This window comes from Catharus ustulatus, chromosome 16 (genome assembly GCF_009819885.2).
Source record: "Catharus ustulatus isolate bCatUst1 chromosome 16, bCatUst1.pri.v2, whole genome shotgun sequence".
Lineage (NCBI taxonomy): Eukaryota > Metazoa > Chordata > Aves > Passeriformes > Turdidae > Catharus > Catharus ustulatus.
The window spans coordinates 9046363-9074095 of NC_046236.1; the positions used below are offsets into that span (position 1 = coordinate 9046363).

The following is a 27733-nucleotide window of genomic DNA, read 5'->3' on the forward strand; positions in this document are numbered from 1 at the left end:
AACAGCTACCCCAGGAATTGTGTGGATTTCTGGAACTGTGCAGTGCCAACCCCTGAATTGGAGTCACTGCCTCCTTTCCGGGAAAGTGCTGTACTTAGTCCATGGAAAGGAGGAATCAGTGATTCATGCTTCTTGGACAATCTCCACTTTCTCCTCCCTCCCTAACCACCCCCCACCCTCCCCTCACACACACACAAAAAAAAAAAAAAAAAAAAAAAAAAAAAAAAAAAAAAAAAAAAAAGCTTCCATGTGGCTGTGGGAGGGGCAAGGGATGTCTGAAGGAAAGCACATGGCTGTGTGGAGCTGGAATCAGGATGAGGTGATCTGCAACCTGACAGCTCCACACCTGTCCTTTGCAGCCACTTGAAAGAGAGGCTGCTTGAGCATATTTTGTTAACATACAGAACTTCCAAGCACAAAGATGCTTAGGAGAGTTTTAGGCACTTAGGAAAAAAAAATGAAAAATTAAAAGGAAATGTTTGTTAAAAGGCTTGACCATGAGATGAGGGATTTTTTCCATGTGAATTGGAATAGGCTAAGATAAAGTTGAAATAGTTATCATTCCAGAAAATATTAAATACAGCTGGTGGAATATTTACACCCTCCTACTTTCCAACCCTAAGTTCACTGTGCTGGGCTGGGCTCTTTCCTTATGTTGGGATTTGAAAGTTGGGAGTTGTTGTGTGGAGGAGCAGGCACAAATACAGGAAAGTAGGAGAAAGGTAAGTCCAGCGCAAGCCCAGAAGCAGCAGTGAGCAGGCAGGAGATGCTCCTGTCAATATCATTAATGACTGAATTTAAAGCCACCTGAAAAATCAGTTATTCAGCAAGATGAATGCAGCCAAATTTCTCACACAAAGGTACTTTGGTCACTCAAGTGAGCCTGGCATTCATTTGGCTCCAGCTATTGCAAACTGGTATAAGCAATAACATCAGTGCTCCCACAGAAAAGGGAGCCAGGCCTTCAGCAGCACAGCCAGTCCCTGCTCTGAGCAGGAGGTGAAGGGCAATCTGACCCCAGCACTCATCCCCTGCAGACATTTACACTGCAAAGTTGAAAAAAACAGCTAATTTTCCTTCCACACACTTAAAAATTATGTGGTCACCTCCCTGCCAGGACTAGACGGGATTCAGTGAGCATCCAGGAGTCCTGCTTGAGAAACTCACATGACAAATAAAACTAGCAAGAGTCCTATTCATAGGCATGAAAAAATAAGTAATTTGTCCCTTTTTAATTGAAAAATGTAAAAAGGACTTCAGCTTTAAATAAGACATTTTGTACAAAGCTTGAGCACAAAAAAGTGAACACCAACGTGTCGTTATGTAAACACCACAAATGTTACTCATTTGTTCAGTAATGCACAGAACAGCGTGCGAGTTCCCTTTCCAGGGGTGAGATTTCTGTAGCTGTTCCCCTCCCCTCAGACCTTACTGGAATACAGGAAACCCAGAAGCTTTGGAACATTTACAAGCTACAGTAGTCAGGATACATTGTGACTAAAGGAAATTTTTTTTTGTTTTGTTTTTTCTTTAAGGGGTCGGTCATTTAAATATACAGAAGTACAATAATCTCACAGGTAAATGAATGGCAGCTTGGATTAGAAAAAGCACCAAAATATTTAATATACATCTGGCACAAATTTCACAAGAAGTCAGTAATGGACAAACCAATGCTTTGCTTGTAGGAAAAGAAAAACCTCAGACTGTACTTAATGCTCTTCTTCCAAAAGGGACACAACAAAAACATTGCACTCAGGATTGCTATCAAGTAAAGACAACCTTCTTATCACACCTTACTTGCATTGTGCCTTAGATTGCACATTCCATAAGATGCTGTTTCCATTCTGTTCCAGACACCAATGGTGAAAATTTGATGTAAAAGTAATTTTACATGATTGGGATTCAGTAGATGCATTGTCCTGAAATTCTCCCAATTTCCTCTAGATCAGGTTTCAAATTTGGTTGCATCCCCTTGAAATAAAGATCCTACATGAAACAGAATTTACTCCAGCTGTTTTCAAGCATTACATTTACACAGCACTTCTGACACTGCTGTCCCAAAGAAGAACCACGGAGCTGCTCCATGACATGCAACACATTCATCATTTCCCAGAGTGAGAAAACTGGCTCATAGAGGGTTATCTCCTGGGTAAGTCTGAAAGGCAAAACAGCCCTGGGCACAAAGAACAGCAGATGTGACCCTGCCCTCCCTTGCTGGTTTACTGAGGAGCCCAGAGGCCCATCAGGAATCAGGGAGCTGTGCTCACACGAGGCACAGTGACAGCCACACAAAGCCACGCTCCCTTAGTTACACTGAGTTACTTCTCTGGGAGCAAACACTACCAAAATGCATTCCTTCCACACACAGGGAGCTGAGGCTGAACTGGGGCCTCAAACCCACAAGAAGGAAATGAGGCTGCACCAACCAGTGCTCCCAGGCTGACCCTTCTCCACAGCCCATCAAGGCCTTGCGGTTGCTTCATGCCCTCAAGAGCAGCCAGTGCAAAACCCACAGCCTGGCTCAGGACAGAATCCTGCCAGTCCCATCGTGGCTCCTGGAACTTGAGTTACTCAACAACTTACAGCATGAGGCCCTCCAACCCTCCTGCCAGCCCATCTGTTTTTTGAAAGACTATTTCAAACGTACAGGCAAGAATGCAAGTGTATTTTCAAATAACTTTGTTTGGCATGACTTGAAAAGTCACAACTTCCAAATATGGAGCACTCATGTGTGAAGTCCTCTAACATGTAACACACATGGGAGCAGCAGCCAGCCTTCAGCTCCACCGATCCTCTGTGCAGGTTTGCCACCTCTGGCCACACAATCTCCACTCTCATGGGCCCAGAGAAGAGCAAAAGTCAGCAGCTGTAACTGCATAAAATGGCAACATTCAAGTAAACACACTGCTTCAACAGTAGGCAACCTTTAGTCCAGATATAATTTACAGGGGGAAAAAAAGAAACACTTTACAGCACAAACACTGGAGATGGATTTTTTTCCCTGCGTGTGAAATGACAAGTTATCCAAAAAGGGCTTATCTGAAGAGTGCAATTAAGCAAAGATAGAAACTTATTAAAAATTAAACAAAAAACAGTATTACCTACAGAACCAGTTGGATTTTCAAAGACTGAGGATTGCAATAGTAGCAAGGAACCGCTGCAATGTCAGTGATTTAAGGCAAGCTGTTAGGACAAGAACGTACATGCTCCTTTTACCTATTGTTTCACATGTCCCCTCTTCTCTTGAAATACGTGCCCATCCTGATAGTGCAAGAGGTCACACCTCAAAACCAGCCCTGACACTGGAAGAATCTTGCAGAGGCAGTTGCTACAGCATCAAACTATGGGGGATTTGCAGTGACAGCAACTGTTACAGTCTGCTTGGGGGGAGGAAAGGAAGGACACGGATGTGTTGCATGGAGAAGAACACCCCAATGCATTAATAAACACAGCTGAGCACCAAAGCCACTCTGGCATCTCCAGTTCTCTTGAGAACACTCCAGCTTTACTCAAGGACAAGGGTTTTATCCTGAGCAGGATTCTGACCTCAGGGATAAAATGGATGTGTGTAGCCTTTGCACTTTGGCAGCTCCCATCTTTGCTGTGTGGTGACAAGTCCAGTCCAACAAGGAACAAAACACAGTATTTTTGATTAAATTAAAAATACACTCATGGCACTGCATCAGGTGGGTTCCTAAAGCTTTTCAAGGGCAAATGAAAAGGCTGATGGCTCCCTCTTGGGGAGCAGCTCCTCCATCTTCAATTCACTGTCAGCACAGGCAGCCTGACCAGGGAAGAGGATGTGTGGTGACAGAAGCCCCTGAGCCACAGGCCACGTAGCTCTGCTCACTCGCTCTATTGCACTCCAAAAGTAGCACCCGGGAGGACCAACTCTGGTTTGCAGCATGACCCGGCCCCCTTCAAAGGGTCCTTTGCATACAGGTTAAACACAGGATACCAAAAACTATGGCAAATAGATAATACTTAACTTGGGTCAATTAAAAAAAATAGATTACTCATCCAGGCATAAAATCCTGGCACAAAAGGATGGTAGCCTTAAACTATTCAAGTCTAAGAACAAGAGGTAGAGATACCTACGTACTTCATGGTGAAGGAGATACAGCCTTCTTTCTGTTTTACAATCTCATGAATTTCACTTCAGTTCACACTATAAAACCAAAGTTCGATCTTCAATAGTCCAGAGAGAAAATGTTAACACTGGTGGGTTTGTTTGCACACAACAAAATTTAAGCAGACACTTTGCTTTAATACTTATTTGAAAAAAAAGTGTTTTTCTGCATATTGAAGCACTACCCTGAAGAACTCTTGAGTTTCAGGTTAAGCATCTTCCTTTTTAATATGAAAGGCTAAATTCACATGCACACACTTTGAGCAGAGTGGGCTCAAGGGAAGAACTGGATGTCCAATTTACTGAGGACCTTCTAAAACAGGATCACACTGCCAATCACAAGGCTGCAAGACCCAGAAACTCACAATGACTATTATTTACCAAAGAATGGGAATGATGTAACCTCAGCCACCAAACAATATCACAACTGAGGCAGCTATTAGCTACGTGGTGTTTCCTTAACTTTGTTGGGCTTTTTTTGGAAACAAAACTTATGTTGACAGTATCACAAAAAGTCTAAGGTCACTGTTAAGTGCATAGGCTTGGGAATCATGGGTGACAGGCTAGTCCTGGATCCATGGGTTCTTCAGGCTCTGATGGACACACTGAGAGTGAAATAAAAGTCACCCAGTAAAGCTGCTGCTGTCCCCCAGCACTGTCCATGGGAGAAGGGGCTGCACCCTCTGCCACCAGCCCAAACCACTCTGTCCTCAGATCAACCTGAGCTCACTTCATGCTCTGAACTGGCTGAGAACTGCCCTGGCTCAGAGGTGATCTAGGAAATCTGCTGGGCCAGCCAGGGGGAGCAGCTCTCACAGTCCCAACTGCCACAGCTGCTTCTGTGCCACCTGCCAGACCTGTGGCCATGTCCCTGTGGTCCTTTCACTAGGATTGCACAGCACTAAAAAGCTGCAGTTTTCCATGTAGCATAGCACCAGCAGCAAATAAACTCACGATTTGGTGTTCGATTCCAACTCATTGCCTCAGTCATGCTTTGTGGTCAGCTATGGGCAGGATCTTTCAAATTCTTACTTCAATCAATAGACAGATCTCAGAAATGCACCCACCCAAGTAAAAATTAGCACAATTAAACCTCCAGTAGTTCTGGAAGCCAAATTTTAAAGGTGTTGCAAACTATAATAGGGTGTAAGTGGTCGGTGTTTTATTACTAGGGGCTAAAGTTTACAGGAGTTGTATTTCTTTGCATAAAAGAGAAGGCAGTAAAATGCCACAGACTGTGGATATCAGACCAGTTTTCCATTATATTACTCCAACTATCTATATAGTTATCTATAGTTATTTATCCCAAGTTGCAGCAGATTCATCACATGCATAAAGTTTCCTAACACATAACCTAATTTTTTAAAAAAAATTAAACAGTTGCAACGGTTTCAAGGATTTCATCAGCATCACTGCTCACTTACAGTCCTGTGCCCTACACAATGAAGAATTAAATTATATAATAATGAAGAGTGAATGTATTTGGCCTGTTCCACAGATATTCACAGTTTAACCATTAAACAAACATATTTTCAGAGGTTCCAATATTATTAAAGACCTTTCAGACACACAAGCCCCACTCCCACACCCCAGCATTACAGAGTCTGGGCAGTCTCAGATGGGATCACAAAATCACCAGGGAATCCAAGAGAAGGTCTGACAGCCCCACTCACTGCCAGCACTGTCAAAGAGCTGCACCTTCAGCTCCGGCTTCAGGAGTTTAGAACTGACAAGTCTGTTCTGTTTGCTTCTGTAAATGGTAATTAAAGGACTGGAATTAGGCTAAAGATAAGTGATACTTTGCTAGACAGATCATTTGGCTATTTTTGCAAGTATCCTGCCCAGCAGCAGAACAGGAGCAGGATTGTCCCCCACACTGAACACGTGGGACCTCAGCCACTGGTAATGGAATGTCCCTTCCTGTGTGTTCACCTCCACCTTCAAAAGAAGCTGCATTACATCTGGCTGAGCCTGATGCACTACAGATGGATTTCCTCACTGCTGTCCACATTCCAACCACAAGATAAACACCTTCCTTAAAGAGCTCTATCCCTCATCCTTTGGAGCTGCTGCATGCTAGGGTGTAAATCAGAAGCTGCCATGAGCTGGTGTGCATGCATGCAATGGCTACCTATTTGAATAGTAACCTTCACACTCTGGACACTTTAAATTTCCTTTAAGGGGAAAAAAAAGAAGTGATGAACAAAGCATTTAATAGCTGAATGAATGAAAAGTCTCAAACTTACAAATACAGACTTCATTTACTATCAAATCAGTCTCCATTTGGAACTTTTCCTAGCAAAGCAGCCTCTGTTGGGGAATTTAGTTTAGTCTCTTAAAAATAACAGCACCATAATAACACCAGCAAAAGTCTCACCATAAATTCAACAATTCCAGCAAGAGTGCTTTGGCCTGCTTTGCTCATCAAATCAGAATAAGGTTTTGCTGCCGGACACTTACATGCCACACAAAGTTAGAGAAGCAAAGACAAAGCTTTGTGTGTATTTACCAATAAAACAGCAACTTCAGGGCACTCCTGCAAAGGAACAGATTCAGCTGCATCTAAAACAACCACACTTGTTTTCCACAGTCTGTGTCCCAGCAAGAGCAGCATGGACCAAACTCTCCTTTTATTAGATGAAAGAGATGCTATCTGTGGCTTCTGGGTTTGTTTATAAACAGTTTGCCTTACCCACATTTTGCTAGTGATTTATGACCTCAAAACCAAGCTCTTGCAGGGCTGCATACCAGCAAAGCCAGTCCCAGAATACGGGCAGATCCTACTCCCCTCTCTGCTAAACCCTGTGGGGGCACAGCAGATGTGCAAAGCATGACACCCTGGACCTGGTGACAAGCTCACCACTTCAAACCTGTTTCCCTTTAGCTTTAAAACCCTTATATCACAAAAGCTATTAGATGCTATGGATGACTATCCAGGCTTGTTTTGTTTTGTTTTTTTCAGCTGAAGTCTGTTTATGATCCTGAAATGCAGCTCTGAAAACAAAAAGGTGTGTAACGGAAGTATATCAAATTCATTAAGCCAGCACTTGGCTATACAGAAAGCCTTGGCAATCAATCCTTTTACCAAAAGGTGTAAAAAAGTTGACATACTAAAATTAAAAAAGGTAGCATCAATAACCCAAAAAGTTTCAACCAGTGTTAATAAAACTCCCTTTAAGTCACAATTTCAACAGGCAAATAGTCCCAATACAGGCATTGTAAAATAATAAATTGACTCCTATCCAAATATTATCAAATCAGTCTAAAAATGACTCATCTACACTGCTGTCATTAAGAACACATTAAGAATTCACTTTGTCATCAGATGCCAATATTGTTGCTCCAAAAAGTGTGGAGTATTAACTGCAATTTAGCAATTAAACATATGGTTTAAAAAATTGGTTCGTCAATATTAATGCAAAAGATAATTCCTTACATAGAAGTACTGTGCTTGCCAGACAAGTAAGGTAATACTTTAGGTATAAATCAAACAAATTAAAGCAGAATTATACCACAGTTTTCCTTGAAGACTTAGGATTTGTGTGTTGCTTCTGTCAATGTTTAGCAAACTTAAGAAGCAGAACCTTTGGTTCTTTTAGTCAAGTAAAAATATTCTCATGTACCACAAAAATACAACTTCCAGAGAAAATGGAAGTCCATCAACAAGTCCACTTTCAATAAAACTGAGGTAGTACTGCTCTTTTATTATGTGAATGTGTAAAGAGATTTAGATACAAATCGTCATCTACCACTCAGTTGACTGACAGGTACAGTAATTTTATAAAACAATCCCAACATTTAGTTTGAAAGTCCAAAAAAGGAATGATCTGGACTCATTCACTAGGAGTTAGCTCAAAATGGGAATTAGCCATATTACAAAAAGCTGTTGCTTATGTTGGTTTTTAGAGCCTTATTACCCAGGATTAATGCATTTATAGTTAACACTGCTGTTCATCTTGGTATAAAACCTTAAAATTATTACAGCCTAAAATTTCAACAATGTAAACAGCACTACACACAGTACAGACCTGCCCTGACAGATGTAGTATGAAAAACTTAATCTGGCACTGTATAATTTAGCAATGTTAATTTAACCTAACTAAAAAGAACTACATTGTGCAAGAAGTATCAGACTTATTTATACTAATCTGAAGTCTTAAAAAAAAATAAAATAAAAATAAAAAGCTTAACTTGTAGCCAGGGTCAAATATTTCAGGGCGAGAGTAAAAGGAATAACCAAAATTAAGAAAGTGCCTAAAACATGATACAGCATTCTAGAGCCCTTTCAAAGACAAGGCAGAAAAAGGTGTAAAGTAGAAAAATCTGGAGCCTCGGTAATTTCCAGAAACATCCAGAGTTTACATTTTGTGAAGGGCAACAAGTTGCTTTTGTCACTGCTGCTTGGCCACCACTAAGTCTGTTCATCCACACACAGGCCCTCTGTGTCTGAAGACAGAATACATTTGGTTTCCTCTTCCTTTTTCCTTCGCTCCATTTCCCACTCCACAAAGGTATCGAAGAGACTCGGCCAGGCCTCGTCCTCGCTGTAGTTGCTAAGGTCCGGTCCAATCACCTGAGTAAAATTTAGAAACATGTTCCACGTGTCCCGGGAGATTCCCTTGATTCCTGAGGGGTTCTTGATTAGGAAGTGTAACCACTGGTCCAAAATAGGGGGCTTGTTTTGGGTGAAGACTAATTTCCAAAGGGCAATGGCTATTTCCCGATGTAGTGACCTCTGTCCTTCTTCAGAGTCCAGGCCAAACTGGAAGGTGAAACGATAGAGATCCTTGAATTTATCTTCCTGCTTGGCTTCGTTTAGGAGGCTGGGGAACCTTGCACAAATGCCATCAATGCTGTCTGCATTTATTGCTTTGCAGCCTTCAAAAAACTCCTTCCTGTTAGGCAAGAGAAGAGAAAATTAGAGTGAGCCCTTCCCACCGACCTTGAGTGCCCAAGGCATCCCATCTCCATTCAGCTTCACTGAATCCAAGGGGATCATCTGGACAAGACAAGCTGTACCCTCAGCTCCAGTGGCACACAGATTTTGGCAATGGGAGCCAATGGAAAGACAGACAATTCCAAGGCATTCCTAAATGCCTTGGGGAACCACACACAACCCCCCAGAGTTAGCATTTGAAAGGTTCTGCTTTCTGGCTTTTCTGGACACTTTCACACCCTGGGATGCCTTTCACATTAAAAAGTGATTAAGAAATCCCACATGTTTGAAATCAACATTTAACCCAACTTGATTCAATACTGCCTGTGCCTAAATGCCCATGCTCTGGGCAAACTGCTTGCAAGGGACATAGCAGCTCACTGCTGCTTTTCCTGTGGTTTTTGGTTGCTCTTCCAGCCTGCAAAACCAAAGGGGAGCCACTGGTGTCAGTCAGCAAGGCATCTGCTGAGAGCCTGGAAGGGAGCACAGCATCACAGGGGCTGCAGCACAATGTATGGACACTGCTTGGAGCACCAGCTCTGGACCAAGTGGCCAAGTGGGACACATTTAGCTCCAGTTTCTCTGATGCTTGTGAGCAGCTGTTACAACCAGCCAGGAGACCCAGCAGGCTGATACAGGATGGGCTGGGGGGAAGACAAGACATGGATCTGCACTCAGGAGAACAGACCACATAGCTTTCCTTGATGGATGAAATCCATCAGCACCTGTACCATGGAGCGTGCCCTTCAACAAATACAACCTCTCACCACTAGATCTGTCCTCTCCAAGGAAATTAAAACCATGTTAATAATGCTCATGGTAGCTGTGCAGAATCACAGACACTACCTACAATCCCTTTAGCATCTTAGCAAATACCTGTGCTGTCAGCCTCCAGTAAATCCACATTTACATTCCAGAGTAACTCATCCCTTTGACACACACCCTCAGCCACAAAACTCTGAAGATGCTGTTCAGTGCACAGCAGAGGCTTGGGTCAAGGCTCTGAACACCAAAGTAATAAGCTCAGTAAAAACAGGCAGCATTACTCAAACCAATCTAGATAGACCAAAAAACAAAAAATTTGTTCTCACCCTGCCTTGTAGGCACTCTTCACTTGCTCTCATCTGGACATTGCCTGGACAATCAAGCTGGGGGAGGTTGCTGCAGTTTGGGTTTGCTTGTGGGTTTAGTGAGGGGAATTTTAGCCATTGCATTATTTCCTGTAGCATCACACACGTTGACAGCCTGTTGACTGAGTCCCTTGTCCAGAAGGGTGCACAGCACTTTGAACAGCAATCATTTGTCAGCTAGTACGAAACTGCTACCAGTGTCAAAATCATCTCATTTCCTTCTCTCTCTATGCTTTAACAAGATTAGTCTTGGAAAAAGACATTAGGTGTTACACTGGTTGGACAGGAACAATTCTGTCATTCTTTCACAGACTGTTAAGAAAGTTGGTAGCAATTACTAAAGAATCTTACATTACTTTAAAGGAAAAATTAATTTCAGTGTCCAATTCCATCACCAAGAAAATGCTGGATACAGTAAATTGCTTTTGGCAAATCAAGAATAAATTAATGTCTATAGAATCTCACTACACTGTTCATCAGCAGCAACATAATGGCCAAAACCACATCTTCTGAAATCCAGTGTGAGGGGAAGGGGAAAAGAAAACAATACAAAGCTTACCTTGTGCAGTGGTAGGAATTAATTTGATCAAAATACAAGTGTTAGAAGAAATAAGTAAGTGAAGCTAATGAGGTTGTCTCTCCAACATACTGTTGACAGGATATACTTTAACATATGAAAATAATTACAAGTTCTACAAGAACTAACCTTGTAAATTTGCACATGGTAGCAGCCTGGAATTTCCAAGCCAAAACTAGTACTTTAAATTCAGTGGGATCAACACAGAGGTCATTGCAAAATCGTTCCATTCCTTCTTCCAGTATGGCATCTTCCCGCTCGTCCTTATACCTCCTGAATAACTCCCCAATCCTCTGAAGAGAAGATTCCTCTGCACTGCAAACAGAGTCTTTCTTTGTATCTCCAGAGAATGTTGGAGGCTGACTGGACTCTACAGCAGCATCTGTTTTCTTTGTCCCATTCACAAGAATGTCTCCTGAAGCCTTCCCGCAAGCTGAGCCGTGGTCGTCTTTGTGGACTGCACCTCTCTTGCTGTGGGACTTGCTGCCAGATTCTCTTTCCCCATTTTTGCTGCCAAGGGTAGAAGAAGGATTCTTGCACTTGGTGACACACTGGCCCATGATGTTGCAAGCCCAGCTCCTAGCACGGTCCCCCTGCCCTTGGACACCCTCGCAGCTGCTCTTCAACACATCTCACCATGCCATTAGCAGCACTCAGCTAACCTGAAAAACAGTTTCAGAGTCAAACTGCTGTCTCTCTATAAAGAATATCTGAAGTATTAAATGTGGGATAACATTTGCCATTAAGTGACTGACTTCAGGATATTTTAGCTTTGCATACTGAAAAGGAGCAGTGTACACAAGGCTGGAATAAGCCATAAATTTCAGGCTGTTTTACCTAAAAATCAATACAGCTCACTCAGTGCTACACTATACTAACGGGTCCTAATAAAGGAAATTCCTAAAATTCTTACTGCAGCATAGGTTACAAAGAGGTTGATTCATGCACAGGCTTCATCACGACACACTAACTCTAACCCAGAAACATTTTAAAGGAAATGGTTTTTAAAAGTATACCCACCTTTTATATATAGAATATAAAACACTGAAACAAAGCAGGGAAAGGAGGACAGGGACACTGATGGGACAACCTGGCAGAGACCTAAGCATTGGATCTAGACTGTACCTCTAGGAAATCAGCAAAAGGGACATCTCAGGGAGGGGGGGAAGGGGCTGGCTGTTGGTTGGCTTGGGGGAAGAAGAGAGAGAGTGGAAGTTGTGTGTTTATTTTTAAACAAAGTTTGGAATCTAGGTTCTGTACTGAAAACACACAGAGTGTGTTCGCCAAAAGGAGGCAACACTTCTTATGCAAAAGAGTATTCAAAAATTGTTCGTTGTTTCAAGTGGGCTCCTCCCTTCAGGTAAGGAGACAGACAGGGGAGAGGGCCTTCTTCATAAAACTTATTCAGACAGACACACATGCAGATAAGAAGTAGTAATTCCAGTTCAGAGGGGATTTTTTTAAAATAAAAATTAAAATGCCAAAATGATTTCATCATACTCTCTTTTTATAAATCACAAAGCCTTGCATATTTGGAAATGATATTCTGCCCAGAGAAAAGGGTTCTCCAATTTTCTCTGTTAAAACCAAGCTAATACACTGATACTGCCCTATCAGCAAGCAGCTACACCAAGGACACTCCACTTCTCAGAAATGTCAGCTCCAAGAAAGCAATTGCTTATCATAGTCCTCCTTTACACACTTACTTGCATTTCACCTCTGCTGTCAGTTGGGCAAAAGCTTCAAACATAAAAATTGTGTTTGACTTAACTTTGTGTACAGCTTTTATTTTAGAATTAGAATAAGAAAGGAGATAAAAATTTTAAAATTAATAAATACAATAGCTGTCACATCAGTTCTATTGTATTTTTTCTTGGGCAAAGCTTTACTGAGACTGAAGCCCTCTTTTAAGTTGTAAACCAACAGCAGCAGCAAGTACAGATGAATTTTCAGATATCAGGATTACAAAAATAAATCTTCTCTCAGCCATTATATCTGCTTTGTCAAAACAGCACGTGTGCAGTTTCATGAGCAAAATATTTTGCCAGTGGAACTACAACAGCCAAGATTCTGGTTTTGACTACCTGGTTTCCCTTTCCCTCCCTAGTCCCTTTTCTTAAGCACATAACCCACACATGAAACTAGCAAATGCCTATATTTTAAGCAGGCAAAGAAACAAAGGTATTATATATTCTTTCATCACAATGCTTTAAATATTAACTTTGCAGCATCATTTTTATAGGCAAGCAAAGTTTGATTTAATGTATTCAAGAAATTCCCAACAGTATGTATTTGAAAGGATTTATAAAAATATGCATGTCAACATAAGTGCATGTAAATATAAATTATAAGATAATTTCACTGGTCCTTAGTACTTCACAGCTCTGTGAGCTGCAAAGCACAGCCTGGCTCTGATTTCTGTGCTGCCAGGTGCCTGAGCAACATTGTCCTCTCCAGTCTACACCAGTCATTATTTCATTACACCAAAACAAACAGGATATTAGTAGGCAGTGTAAAAACTGCTTAGTGATTAACTCCCACATACCCACTTGCTCCCCCCATCTTTAAAATCATCTGAATTCAAATGTTCAATCTACACTAATTCTTGTTCTTCCATCAGTTTCTCAGAGGCAGCTAGCATCACACTGGACAAATTTTTCTTTAGAGAGAAGTATGCAGCTAAAAGAACAGAATAAAAAATCCTGAGTACAGACTAGTATTAGAGTTTAAAGCAGAGTTTAGGTAGTATAGAAGACTTTCTGCTCAAAGATGTAACAGCAGTTATTAGCTATTGGTGATTTGGAACAGCTTTTTCCTGTGGGAGAAGGTTAAGGATCAGCTGCCTATTAGTGAACAGTACTTTCCTCTAAAGTAGTCAAATCACACACATTGTAATTAATCCAATTCACTTGAGGAATCCCAATAGTTTGCAATACATACTATGCCCATAATTTACCTAATAAAAGTGACACATGCTGTCGTGCTGCCTAAGCAACAGCTTGTATTAATGATAACAATCCAATGTTCAGGTTTCCAAAGTGACATCACCAGTGTGATGAAAGTGATGGGTTTTAAAATCATTTGCTGTCAAAAAGAGCACTACAATACACAGAAGGAAGATCTGCCAGCATTATCAGACACCTTTATGTAAGGAGGTGTCCCACCAAGCAGTTTCCAAAAAACAAGCAAGCCCAGTAGCATTAACCCCTAGAGGGCAAGTTAACCACCTCCCTCACATTGTACCCCTCTAACAAACACATTTTGTGTACTCCTACTTGCCTTACAAAGAGCTGAATGCTGCTGAACAGCCACTGCCTGGGCACTGCTAGCACTGCTCTTCCCTGCAGTAACAGAGTTCTTCCTCCTCCCTGCCAAGGAGGTTTTCTGAGCACAATCCTACTCCTTATGAACAAACATCAGAAGATACTGATGTAAAGTTGCTGCAATTCCTCACTTTTCTTCTACATGAAACTTGATGCCATGTGCCAGATACTTAAAAGCATTCTACCCCAAAAATAGCAAAACCAGCTCGAGAAAAAAAAAGAAGTCCAGACTGCATCCGCTGGCAGCTCCTGCATGTATCTGGTTTTGTAAGAGAAAAGTCTTTTGGCACTCCATCAGTTACCCTTCTGTAAATTGCCTTCGCTGAGCTGGATCCACTTCACTAACTAGTCACCTCCGCTTCCTACGTGACTCAGGTTTCAAGGCATGAAAGGAACAAGAGCCTTGGAAGGAGATAGAAACAAGTGGGAGAAGCCGGCCCTTTTGTTAAGGAAGGCTGGAGAGAGGATCTAATTGCAGCATCAGGAGCTGCAGCGAAGCCAGAGCTCAAGGAGTGGGAGACAGCACCCTCAGGAAGGTGAGCAGAGCTGTGTGCTCAGCTGCAGAGCAAAGTGAGTATCACAGAGCACAAGGACCAGCAGAGATTTCTCCCAGCTGGATCAGGAGCTATGAGTATAAAGTTCTTGTGTACACAAAGGTTACACTGGATTGGTGGCAAAGCATCAATTCCCAAAAGGGTCAGTTCCCAAGAGCAAAATTACTAAGAGGCTTGCACAGCATAAAAGCAAGACATAAAAGGCAGCAGTGACCACTGCTCTTGCCATTCTACTAAAAAGGATCAAAATTCAGGGCTAAGGTTGGAATGTGCTCAGAGCTACAGGATGCAGTGCTCCCAAAGTCTATTACTCAGAAAAGCATTGAGCAATGATCTCCAGTACATATGAATCACCAAGATGCCCATGAGGCCATCTTCCTCTTTCAAAGCAGAGATCCACAATGACATTCTCTGCACCTATCTAGAAAGGAGTCAGCAGCTGGAAACACAGGAAGATGAGGGCTGCTGAATACAGCCAGCTAAAGGAAAATCACCCTCCTGGAACAAAGGATGTGCAGAGCCATATGGCCCCACATATTAAATGAAAACCTAGAGAAGATTACAAAGGCCTTGGCTAATGCTTGGTGGGGCTTTTTGATTTGGTGGGAGTGTTGTGTCACACTTTTTTCTAAGTGCTGTAAGGAATTTGCAGCATTTTTCCTCCATTTTCAATGACCAGATCACACATAAACCAAAATTTGAAGGGAGCAAAACAAAGTGACTCAGTAATAACTCTCAATCATACAAGCACACCATAGCACAATTGAAAACAGCAGCAATGAAGTGTGGGGGGGAGCTGGCAGGAGGAGAGAAGATGCAAAGGAGTTATTTAAGCAACCCTGTATTTTTCTATGACTGATGTTGTTGTAGTAATAGAAGTTACTGGATATGACCAGAGAACAACAAGCAAAACAAGCATTATGCTGTTTAATAAAGTGTTGCATCAGAAGGTATTTATAATGAGTTTCAAAACACAGCAAGTATCAAGAGAGTACAGGAAAAAGCTTTCCATACATTCAAGAAGACCTCAAAGACAAATTTAGGAAATCTCATAACAAAAGGGGAGACAGCTCAGCCAACCATTAAATCCCTTTCCAAGTAGCATTTCACTAGCTAAGGCAAAGACAACATAACTAGAGCTTAACTAAGCCTCAACCCAGCCTCAGCTTTTCACAAACACTTGAGCACAGTCTAAGAATTTTACAGAAATCCAATATGCATTATCTCACTTTTAATGGACAGGGATACATGACTTTAAAAACAGCTGAGAGTAGGGAGCAGTGTATCATGGATGCCCTGTCTGTTTTCAGCCCTGAACAGATACACAGAGCTTCCCACTGGGGAGGCAGGAGAGGATCATTGCCACTGCTGAAGCAGAAGCAATCGCTGCTCTAACAATTGTGCTGGACAAGTGATCTTGTAAGCAAACATCTCATACTTACATAGTTTCAGCTACACAGGGAATCATTCCACTAGCTTCACAGCTTCCTTTAGGCTCCCTGGACTCTACATAGAATGCTGGAAGACAAAAGACCACACAAATCTTTACATTTAGAAGAGGCTGTGAAAACCATGAAACGCACCAAATCACTGAGAACCAGTTGTGCATTTAATAGAACTCTTCAGAGCCAAACTCCATTTGCTCAAAGAATAATTTATAAAAAACTATTTCACTTTTTTGACTTACAAAGTAGCATTTACACCATTAACTCTGCAGTCATATGAACCATAAAACAGGTACTGAAAACAACAGACAAATTCAGATGTTTGTTAGGGGTAAATACACACTTCCGGATACTTTCATGGCTTTCAGCATGGGAGAGTTAATTCCTCATTTCGTGCCCTCAAAGCAAAGCAGAGGACATGCTATCACTGCCACTGCATGTTAGCTGAGTGCTGTTTAATCTGTGAATGCCAGACAGCTGCTACCTAGCAAAGCATAATTTGGGTCTGGAGAGTAATTCTCTTTTTTCATTCTCTAGCACATTCTTTTCCATGTTTGTTTTCCCATGTTCAGTCGAGCTGGCTCAACTTCACTTCTCTTAAATTCACAGCTCTGCTGTATAACTAGGAATCTCTGAAGAGAAGCAGACAAAGGTATGTCTGGTTTTTGTAGCAAGAGCTGCAACTGCAGCCCCTAGTCAACACCTCTCTATCTGATCTAGTAGAAAAACAAAACAAACAAGAAATCTCTGGCAAAGCTCCCCTGCTCTGCCATACTAACAGAAACACTAAAACATCTCGTTTTTACAGCTCTTAGTACATCTAGGCAGCAGACAGGTGATCAAAAGCTGCCTTGTTGCACACTTACTTTTTACATAAGATTTACTTCTTTGGAAACAAGCAGGAACATTAGCTTGTTCAGAGCATCCTTCAGCAGAAAGAGATGGGTGAGTATAGAAATACAACCATGAAACAAGGTCTTTTCACACATGCCAATCTCCACACGAGTTTTCCCCAAACCTGAATTCTATATGTGGATTAGGAAAATTTGACTGACACATAAAACCTAATTCAGACCAAAGCTGTTGATAGAGCTCAAAAGCCCCAAACATCTCAAAATGCCTGGAAACTCTAGAATGGTACTTTCACTCATATACACACACAGAGCAAAACCACATCTCCACTGAATCATTTTTAGACACTTACTGTTGAGATGGAGACTAAAAGTCTACTTCACACTGGGTTTATATACTGTGCTCCCAAACCTCATCTTCCACACAACCAACCACCCTTTTTCCCTCCCCCATGGCTTCACAGCTCTTCTAGCAGACACTCCAGTGGGTGCACAGACACCAGGCAGCTTACCATGCAAGGAAACAGAGGATTGTCTGCCTCTCTTCTCATGGTGGAAGTACTAGCTTGAATTTCTTCCTATTTCACCATAGCATCCCATGAATTTCAAGAATTCAAAAAAATGCAACATCTGGCACATCTATGTTAATTTCTTTTGGCCTCCTGCATCTAAATAATTCCTTTTATAAATCACCAGGGAGAAATACAGGCTGCTGTGCAGCCTCATTCCCCAGAAACCTGTATAAACATCTTACAGTTCACATTTTGAAAAATCATTGTCATGGCAACTTTTTGCAATAAGCTACTTTTCAAACGTATTTGTATTTCTTTGGAAGATATCTATGATCCCATGATCCACCAAATCTACATTTCCAGTTGACTTACTGCACATACTGGAAGCAAACACTTATTTCAAGTTCAAAAGAAGCAGAATCTGATGGGGATCAGCCCTACCCAGCAAAAGCCAAACTTTTTCAGGTTGTTTGAAGTAATTTCCTTGTTGGCTGACCTATACACACGCACACTGACTGGAGCCAGAAATTTTAACATGTTAGAACCTCCAGCTACAATTCTTCCCCTTTCTTTATATTTCTATTCTTCTGAGTTGTCCATTTAACCTTTTTAAATTTTTTAATGTGTCAACTTTGACAACACAACTATGGCATATAGAACAAAAAGTTAGTATGAGTTAGCAGTTAAAAGATCAAGCTCTTCAAGGCTGTATTTAAAGGCTGTCATAGCACAGCAATGCACTGACTTCATCCTAAACCATGTACAGTGAGTGCAGCAGGGGTGGACAGAACATCAGCATGTTGGTGGCACAGGTTTTGGTTCAGTCCCTGGGCCAGAGCTGCAAGGTGTAGCTGCAGGCTGTGGTCACCAACACCCCTCCCCCTGTGCTGCTGTGGAGCAGCAGCATCACAGCACAGAACTCAAACAGCCTGCACTGCTCATTAGCAACCCCTCAGCAACCCTGGGGAAGTCAGTCAGTAAATAGTGTGGACCCTTGGGATGATGGAGGCCTTTGTTTTGTTCGACTGCCTCTTTTCACACCTGTGTCTAAGCCCCTGGGACCTCGCTCTCCTGAGCACTGGGCAGGAGATCAGTGCAGGCCCTCCACACCCCCAGCAGCTTTCCCAGAGGTAAGAGCAGGCAGCCTTCTCACCAAAGGCAACTTTCTTTGCTCTCCTGGGGGGAATCAGTGAAGGATCAATGGTATTGTTTCCCTCTTTAGCAGGCAGAAACTGAGAGGATCAGCTCTACACGTGGAAGTTTTCACTGTGCAGTTCAGAGTTCCCCACTAGAGCACCAAGCACTTGGTGCCCAAGTGTTAGAGCATAAACCAAACTTCAGTCAAAGCCACCACGTTTTGGAAACTGCTTATTTCAAGTCTGAACCTGCAATGAAACTTTCTCAGCAGAAACCCTCTGAGTGCAGGACAATGGCACATTATGGGCTGTCAGGAGCCCAGAACACACCCCACCACATCCCCAACCGAGCGCTGCACTAGCACCTGTCTGTCACGCTGATCTGCTCCACACCACTGCTGCACAAATACACTTATGCAAAGTTACTCAAGAGGAAGTCTAAAAGCAGGAAACTCCTGCTACAATTAGTTAAAATTAATTATTAGTTTGTGAGGCTTCCTGCAGCTGAAGAACCTTTCAATGAATTACAGACAGTAATGGTTTTGTGGGCAGATACAGGAGAACTTTACCAATCTGTTCCAAACCAGGATAACAAAACTATTTCTGACTAACCTCAGTCTGAGCTTTGGAAACAAAACAGCTTTAGAAATGTGATCAAAGTGGGTAAAATTTGTCTCTACAGAACATGTCAGCATAGAGTAGAAGCTGGTTTCACAGACACCTGAAAAGGCACCATGCAGAGTTCCAGCTGCCACTTGGCAGAAGGCTACATGGCAGTCTAGGGGAAAACCAAGCCAGGTAACAGCTATGTTGGAAGCCTGAATACTTTCTCAAATGAGAAGCAGACTTCTGAGAAAGATCATACTGGAAAGGCTTACACACTTTGTAAGGGAAGGCCAGGTACAAAAATTTAAAAAAAAAAGACAAAAAAAATCAGAAACAACTTCACCATATTTACAGTCCATAATGCTGGGCCAGGTCTCAGGGCCAAGGAACAGAGTTATCACCAAATCTCTTCCTCTCCCCCCTCAGTCACCAGGATGCAGGCAAAAGTCTCTTTACAACAATTGAGCCCTGACCTGGTGTGCTGTCACTCCAAGTCCAGAGCTTACTCATCAAAGGTGTTTTTTCCACTCAAGACTGGGCAGAAGAAACCTGCTTTCTGCACCGTTGAAGAGCACCTGACTCTGCAGGCACTCACAGAGCATGACACCACATTTCATTTCTGAAGTTCAGTAAGTACAGTAAATTCACGAATACAAGCCGCACTGACTATAAGCCGCATCTCTGGGTGTTGGCAAATATTTTGGTTTTTGTCCATAGATAAGCCGCACACGAATATAAGCCGCTCTGTCGTTCGCAGCGAGGACCCGCGTGCAATTATTAACAGAACGGCGGGAGGGCGGGGTTTACTGGCTGAGCTAAGGCTGTGCAGGCTCGGCCCGCTAGGGGTCGCTGACGGGGCCAGGTGGTCCAGCATGGTGCTGCAGCTCGGGGCCGGCCGGCGCTGCCCCTGGGCTCGGTCACCCCGGGTCGGCGCTGCCCCGCGGTGGCAGGCAGGGACGGAGCTTCCCCTGCTCCTACGGCAGCGGCGGCGGGCGGGGACGGAGCTTTCCCGCGCCCGTGGCGCCGGCGGCGGGCAGGGACGGAGTTTCCCCGCTCCTGCCGCGGCGGCGGCGGGCGGGGACAAAGCACCCCGTCGGCTCCCCGAGCCGCGGCAATGGCTGCGCGGGGCTCCCGTCGGCTCCCCGGGCCACAGCAATGGCGGCGCGCGCTTCCCCCCCCCCCCCCCCCGGGCCGCAGCAATGGCGGCGCCGGCTTCCCCCCCCCCCTCCCCGGGCCGCAGCAATGGCGGCGCCGGCTTCCCCCCCCCCTCCCCGGGCCGCAGCAATGGCGGCGCCGGCTTCCCCCCCCCTCCCCGGGCCGCGGTAGGGGCGGCCCGGGTCCCCCCTCTCCTCCCCGGGCCGCGGTAGGGCCGGCCCGGGTCCCCCCTCTCCTCCCCGAGCTGCAGCAATGGCGGCGCCGGGCCCCCCCCCCCGTCTCTCCCCTGGGCTGTGGCAGAGGAGGAAAGAGAGCTCTCCCGCCTCTCTCCCCGCCCCCCGTTCTGCCTACACGGAGCCAGGCTCCACCCGCGGTGCAACAAAGTAGCGATTTGTAACAATCGCAAAATGCCGACTTTGCAGCTGCTCGGCTCAGCACTCTGGCAGGCACTTCTGAGGTTGTATTAGCCGCTCCTGATTATTAGCCGCATTTCCGGTTTAGGAGCAAAATCTTAGTCAAATTGGTGCGGCTTGTATTCGTGAAATTACTGTACTCTCAAGAAAAAGTGGTACAGATGTTTCAGATCTGTAGTTCACTGCATGCAGCTAATTGTCCAAGGCCAGCTTAAGGAAAAATTAATAATAATGTGAAAAATTATAGGCAGAGGAAGACTAAAGCACCTTACTACTTTTTTCTTATGGAAAATACTTTCCTTAAGTAGCTTTTTCAGCAGATAAATGCATCATCCTTGAATCCCTACCTTCCCTTTACACTCTCTAACCACACAATACCTTACTTACTGATTACTTCTCATTGTTTCTCCATTTGGCCCCACTAAAAATTTTTCAATTGTTTCCTATTATGTGCTTCATCTTACTTTATTAGGTGGGTGGAATGATTTGTTAGGATTATTGTATTTTCAAAGAACAAACCCAAGTCCAGTTAGCTAAACAGAATGTAATTTTAGATGGGTGCCTTCAGGTGCTTTTGTAATGTAAATAAATTAATGAACTAATTCATGCAGCAGCAGTACTTGTTTTGAGAAGTCTATTTAAGCTATGAACAAGACAACGGGCAGAAGGGGAATCAAGACAGCCAAACAACAGTGCTGTTCAAGATCATGCCATCAGTTTTCAGTACAGCTGAAACCAGAACCCAAATCAGATTCCATCCAATTCCCTACCTTTTACATACTCAGACATGAACAAACTCATTTATTTTGCTGCACATAATTCAACCACCTTCAAAAAACAAAAGTTCAGTCACTGAGGAATTTCCCCTTCTCCTTCAAGATCCTTGACAAAGGCCATAAAAGGTCCAGCATGTACAAAAAAGCAAATAATCTTCTAGTGAGAGTTTGTGTGGTTTTTCCCTTTTCATGTGCAAAGGGTTGTACAATAATAATCCTTCAGTATTTTTCCAGGGTACACCAACTTTTGCACAGCATGACAGACCTTTAACACCTCAGTGTGTATTATGAATAATTAAAGCAGCTCATGCCAGGGGAAGAGCTACTCTGTGCTGACACGACCAGTTCACATCTCTACAGCAAAACTGCAGATTATGGGACCAAAAGAAACCACAGCCCCTGGTTATTTGACAGAGATTCATCCCACTGAAGGCATCTGAAAGTTGCTGTGCTACAAGTATTTACCTTACCCTGGTTCAATCCATTCAGCAAATTAACCTACAGAAAATTGCGGCTCCGTGCAGCCAAACCAGAATAACTTTGAAAAACCACCTTGGTCTACAATCTACTCAGCAATGGAAAGAAAAACATTTACTTTTAAACTGAGCTAAGTGTGCACAGATTTTCTTCTACACTAAGTTCAGCTATCACACTTCACCTTGAAGTGTCTGAGGTGCCTTCACCAATTACATTCAGCTGAATATAATCCAGGTTTATATCAAGTGACTCCTGTAATAATAAGATATGCTTTAAACTAATTGTAATAAGTAACTTCATATTTCTTGCTGTTCTCAACAATGAAGAAAAGACAGCAGTCACATACAAAAAAAGGAAGCCCTTCCAGCAGCTCTGGCTGACAGTCTCCCTTCTCCAGCAGAAAGCAGCAGTGAGAACAGGGACCCACACAGCACCCAGCATTGAAGGCCCAAGTTTAAAGAAAAGAGCCAGACCACCTCATAAGATCCCTGCTGGCAGCAGATGCTCTTAATGAGTTTACAGAAGGCCCACTGGCCATCTCAGTGAGTGTAACACAGTTTACAGACTGACAGCCAAAAGAATCACTCACTGCACACAGTTGTGTAGGAACTTCAGTACCAGCTGACCACATAAACACTGGAATCATATCTAAGTTATGTACAACAAATTGTTCTAAGTGAAAGCACTGACATATGAAAGTGCCTTAAGAGCATATGCTTGTATTTTTTTAACTGACTGCAGTTTCTAAAGCAGAAAATACACACCTGCAGAAGCCCTAATTCTCTCTCCTGATTTGATTTGCAACTTCCCTATTTCAGTGAACAACACCAGCATTTCCCACTATATAAAGCATTCTGCAGTATTTTGATGCTAACTGTATCAGTAGCTTCAAAGGAACTCCTTTGAGTACTTGAACTTGGTCATTAGTTGTAACAAAGATTCTTGCCTCTCCTTGAAAAATCTGGTGGCAGCTTTAACCAACACACTTTCCCCCATAAGTTTTCAAATATTATTGATTTCTCTTGACATCCTGTGCCCCACAAGAGACCAGGTGTGTAGGTATCTCTCCTGTGCTTCATGAGACATAATCACTAATCCAAGCACAGGTAACCTGGAAGCTGGAATACATCAGACCTCTGGCACTCCAGGCCACCCATTTATATGCTGATCCAGAATACTCAAGGCTCTCTGTACAGACTCATTGGCAATAAAAATATTGAACAGTCAGCATATGACCAAAACTAACAGCTAGGACATTTGTGTTTGTGCATTTATTACTAAGCTACACATGCCTTCCATAATCATAGTGCTAAGATGATTTCCTCCCTCCCTTTCCATTTTAAAACAAAAGGATAAGACTGACTGCATTGCAAGTTCCAAAGTTGCAGGAGGAAAAGCATCACACATGAAAAAAAAAATCAAGGAATGAACTAAAAACTGCCACTTTCTGCTACTACATGGATGCAAAAATAAGACTGGTGTATTTCAGGAGCACATAATCCTTTTGGTTCAAAAAAACCCACTTATGTTCACTAAACAGGAAAAGTGAGACAACAAACAACTATGACTGTCACACTGTCTCCGGCAGTCTGACTTTGCGGGAATAACAAACTGTGACAGGAGGTCAGGAACAGCATTCTCATGTTTTGCAAAGTAAGTTTTGTCTTTCACAAAACAGATGCTGCAGACAGAACAGCATTTATAACCATTCTTTCTGAGACACCAGAAGATTATACTAGCTTACTCTCTTTACTGGAATCCTATGCATTTGTTGTTTCTCTACAGTTTTCCTACTTCAGAGAAACAGTTCTTTAACACTTACATCTAAGTAGTCCCCTAACAGTCATTATTCTAGCAGCAAAACACTGCAATTAAATAACCTTTAACTAAAGCCCAGATTTTCTGCTTCCTTTAATATGCAGATCATTGGACCAGAGAGCTGTCCCCCAACACACAGATGAAATGGAAAGGTAAATGGGTCAGTTCTCAGATTATATTTTAGGCAAGAGGCTTTGGTTCACTCTTTGCTCTGTTATGGCCAGCACTGAGATCAGAATGTAAAATCCTCACCACACTATCACACCAAAGCCACACGTGACAAGGAGAACCTCCCCATGTCACCACAAAGAACACTGGCACTGGTGCAGGAGAACTCAGAGCTCCCCTTGGCTTTGCCAACCCCCACCTGCCTGGGGCTCTCCCACTGCTCACCCACAGCCCATCACCAAGAGCTGGGTAGATCCACAAACCCTCCTTAGGGAAGGGGGGAGCCAAGGTGCCAGTGAGCAATGGGAACACGTCTGCAAGTCTTGGCTTTCCTGATCACTCCCTGGGAAGGTTTCAACCCAGATCTGTAATTACCTGACTCAAGCAAGAGACAAGACAGGGGGAAGGAGAAATCACTGTTTCAAAAGAGGCACTCAAGACTTACTGCACAGAAGACACTGAAAATGTGCATAGACAGTTTACTTGTCACATGTTTACAGGGGGTAAATTGCAGTTGGCACTTTACCAGAAGGCAACATTTGCCCTGAACATTTGCCATGAAATTACCATTGTTTCAAATCAACTTAATATGTCATTACTGCTGGGTAACTTAAGAGTCAAGTATACAATTAATCCATGTCACTAACACATATAGTCTGCAAAACATTACAGCCATTAATCTACTATTTTTTAAAAAGGAGGAAGGGGTAAGAGACAAAAGAACTTATTAGACTTCCAGTAACCAGAAGACAAAGCCTATTAGTCAGAGGCAAATAGAGGAAAGGAAGCCAGAGAGATAAGATGCAGACCCCTAGGGAGAAGCAGCCAAAGAGAAGGAGCCCAGCCAGGGAATTCTGATGAAACTGTTAAGGGGGCTCCCCCCTCATCTTCCTGTGACTACCAAGTCCCTCAAGTGCTTACAGATTGTTCTTTCAGCCTTCCAAGAAATCTGGCTACCAATATTCAGCTTCTTCTGTATTTCTAAGGATGAAAGAAAGGACTGTTTTTCTAACATCCTATACTTCTATTTTTATAGTCTCCTTACTCACAGTTTTCCTGTTACATTCATGTACAGAGCCATGTGCCTAATGAAACAATAACATTGTTTCTGCCATTTGCAAGTTCTTACAAACTGCCAAAACCCCATCATGATGGATTTTATAGTGCTCCAAGGCTCTAGATTAAATTTATCAACGTTTCCCTGGAACCAATAAAGAAAATCAAGTGCTTCAGTGTGGGACAGATCTGAGCAGTGCTGGGGCACTCCCACTTCTGACCTGCAGCCGTGCATCTCTGTATCCAAACCCTTTGTGCATTCCTTTCTGCCACGAGGAAATAAAGGCAAGCCTAGAAGACATGTCTGTCCCTTCTTCCATCCCCTTTCCACCCAATTTATACCCCACTGCCCCTATACACACACCCAACACAGAGGATTTCTTCCTGTTCCTTAAGCTGAACCAAAGCAAGCAGCAGAACCAAGCCTCTCCCTTATCCACTCTCAAATTTGTCAGAACACATCCTAGAAGTCTGTCAAACCTTCTTGCTCAATATACACTTCTTCAATTAATTTAAATGAGGGTCTTCCAAAAGAGCTGTTCTTAGCTCTCTCTCAAAGTCATTCCTTCATCTGATCATCTTTTTTACAACACAATTCATGTCATGGAAGCCAGACGTAATTATAAATGAATTTCCAAGATCAACAAATTATAGAACTACTGAGACAAATCATTGAGAATTTGCTCACAACAATGAGCACAACATTCAACTTCAAAATAAAGCAAGAATCTGAGCAGAAAAGGCACCTAACACAGCCTTGAAGATCCTTTATATGAGCTGATTACATGAGCTCATTACAGCTCTTATTGCAGGCTGTCAGTCTCACAAAGAAAGCAGCCAACCAAAGCTGTAAGTTCCCCTGTTATTACTCGTGTTACCTTTTTTTAAGAATTACAGTATTCATGCCTACATACAACTTGCTATTACAAAATAATCAGAGTTTTAGAAATCGTTACAAGAGCCAGTATTTGCAGTAAGTTTGTAAAGCCAGTTGCACTTTGCAAATCTGAACTAATTCAACACAGATCACAAGCTCTCCTTTTTCTGCTGATGTGTAGAAAACCTTTGCTTTAGGCTGTGAGCTGCCTGTCATGTAAAAGTGAATGTTTTCCACAGACCACCATGGCACACCTGTGTGGGGGAGACTTTGAGGACAGATTACAGAATTGACAAGAACATGAGGTCAGATCTCTCTACTTACATAGGCAATCTTAACTAAGGAACTGTGTTTCTTTTTCTGAGGATTATCTTTCACCAGGGAAACATGCAGCAGTGTTCAGATGCAGTCAAGGGACACAAGTACTCAGACACTCTCTCTTCCCATTGCTCAAATAAAATAGTAATACAGCACCTACACATTAAGTGTTTAACAATGAGGTTTTTAAACATGTAAGAATTTGTTTAGATGATGTCTTTTGGTCAACTGTTCTCTCAAAAAAATACAGACCATGCCAGTGAGGCCTGTAATTTTCAAAAAGGTAGGGCAGTTCTGTGCTTTTTGTTTGTACAGCTATGGCCCCTTTTTTTTCAGAGCACTTAACTCATTACCCCTTTAGATTATGTGACAGACACTGCCATTCAAAAAAAGTTACCAGCTATGGATCAATGCTGTATTCTGACACTTGGCATCAGCCTGTTCAGCTATCAATGTAACATTTTGAAGGGCAGCATATCAGCACTGTTAACTATTTAGAAGACAATCAATTATTCTTTCCAGCAACTACAGCACTGATAGGATAGGCATATTCTTCCAACCAATATTTGCTTGAAACACTGATTATGCAAGTTATAATTTGTTATGAGTAGCTTATTAGTACCACCACAGCCCCAGAGAGTGATTAATGCAGATTGCAGCTTGCACAGGAAGGGTAAACACACTCAGGGGAGGGAGGAAGGAGAGCTGAAGCAGGAAAAAAGTGGCTGTGCAAAGGAGGTACGTTCAGATAGCAGAACTACCTTGGAAATAAATCGCTTTGCAGTTTATTGCTCTTTCTCCTGAAAACACTACGAACATTCACGTTCTAGCGTGACACGTGAGAAGGCTGGGCACGAAGCGCACCCGAACAAAGCAGCGGCTCTCCCCGGCCCTGGGGGGCTGCGGGGCTGCCACCAGCGCCAGCGACGTTCTGGGACCCCGCACACGGAGCACACCGGAACGGAAAAAAACAGAAGCAAACCCCGGGGCGAGGCAGCCCCGCCGCTGGGGCACAGGGATGAGTGTGGGGTGGGCACGGCCCGGCGGCACCGGACCCCACCGACACCGCTCGGAGCAGCGCCCGGCCGGGACCGCCCCGCCCGCGGCACCGGGGCAGCGCTGCCCGGCCGCTCCCGGCGGCTGTCCCGGCGCTGCAGGGCTGCGGCTCGGGGGGCCCTGACGTGAGGGGGCGGCGGCGGAGGCGCGGGGCCCCCCGAGCACAACCGGCCCTGGCGGGGCTGAGCAGCAGCGCGGCGGCCACGGACGAACCCCGCCGCCCGCGCCGTCGCCCGGGCCGTGCTGAGCCCCGCGCTGCCCCCGCCGCCGCTCCCCCGCAGCCCGGGCGGACGGGAAGAGCTTCGGTCCAATTCACTCACCTCCGCGGCGCCGAGCGGCTCTGCCTCCACCGCATCACTTCCGGGCGAGCGCTCAGCTGGCGGACGCGCCGTGACGCTGCGTGACGTGCCGTGATGTACC

The 27733-nt window shown here is 43.6% G+C and overlaps 1 protein-coding gene across 1 annotated transcript; it reads right to left on the minus strand.

The window, feature by feature from the left end:
* Window positions 1–1217: 1217 nt before the first annotated feature.
* On the minus strand, window positions 1218–27710 carry DCUN1D3 (defective in cullin neddylation 1 domain containing 3). Its single transcript, XM_033074196.1, has 4 exons — window positions 27634–27710; window positions 16092–16167; window positions 10902–11434; window positions 1218–9024 (listed from the first exon to the last, which is right to left on the minus strand). Exons 3-4 carry the CDS (start codon window positions 11330–11332, stop codon window positions 8541–8543), a joined length of 915 nt encoding a protein of 304 aa, XP_032930087.1. The 5' UTR covers window positions 11333–11434; window positions 16092–16167; window positions 27634–27710; the 3' UTR covers window positions 1218–8540.
* Window positions 27711–27733: the final 23 nt, after the last annotated feature.

Excerpts from the sequence above, each read along its gene's own strand:
- DCUN1D3 (XM_033074196.1), bottom strand. The coding sequence starts at position 11,332 with ATGGGCCAGTGTGTCACCAAGTGCAAGAATCCTTCTTCTACCCTTGGC. Across the intron at positions 9,025-10,901 it reads ACCATGTGCAAATTTACAAG|GAAGGAGTTTTTTGAAGGCT; the intron begins GTTAGTTCTTGT and ends CTTGCCTAACAG.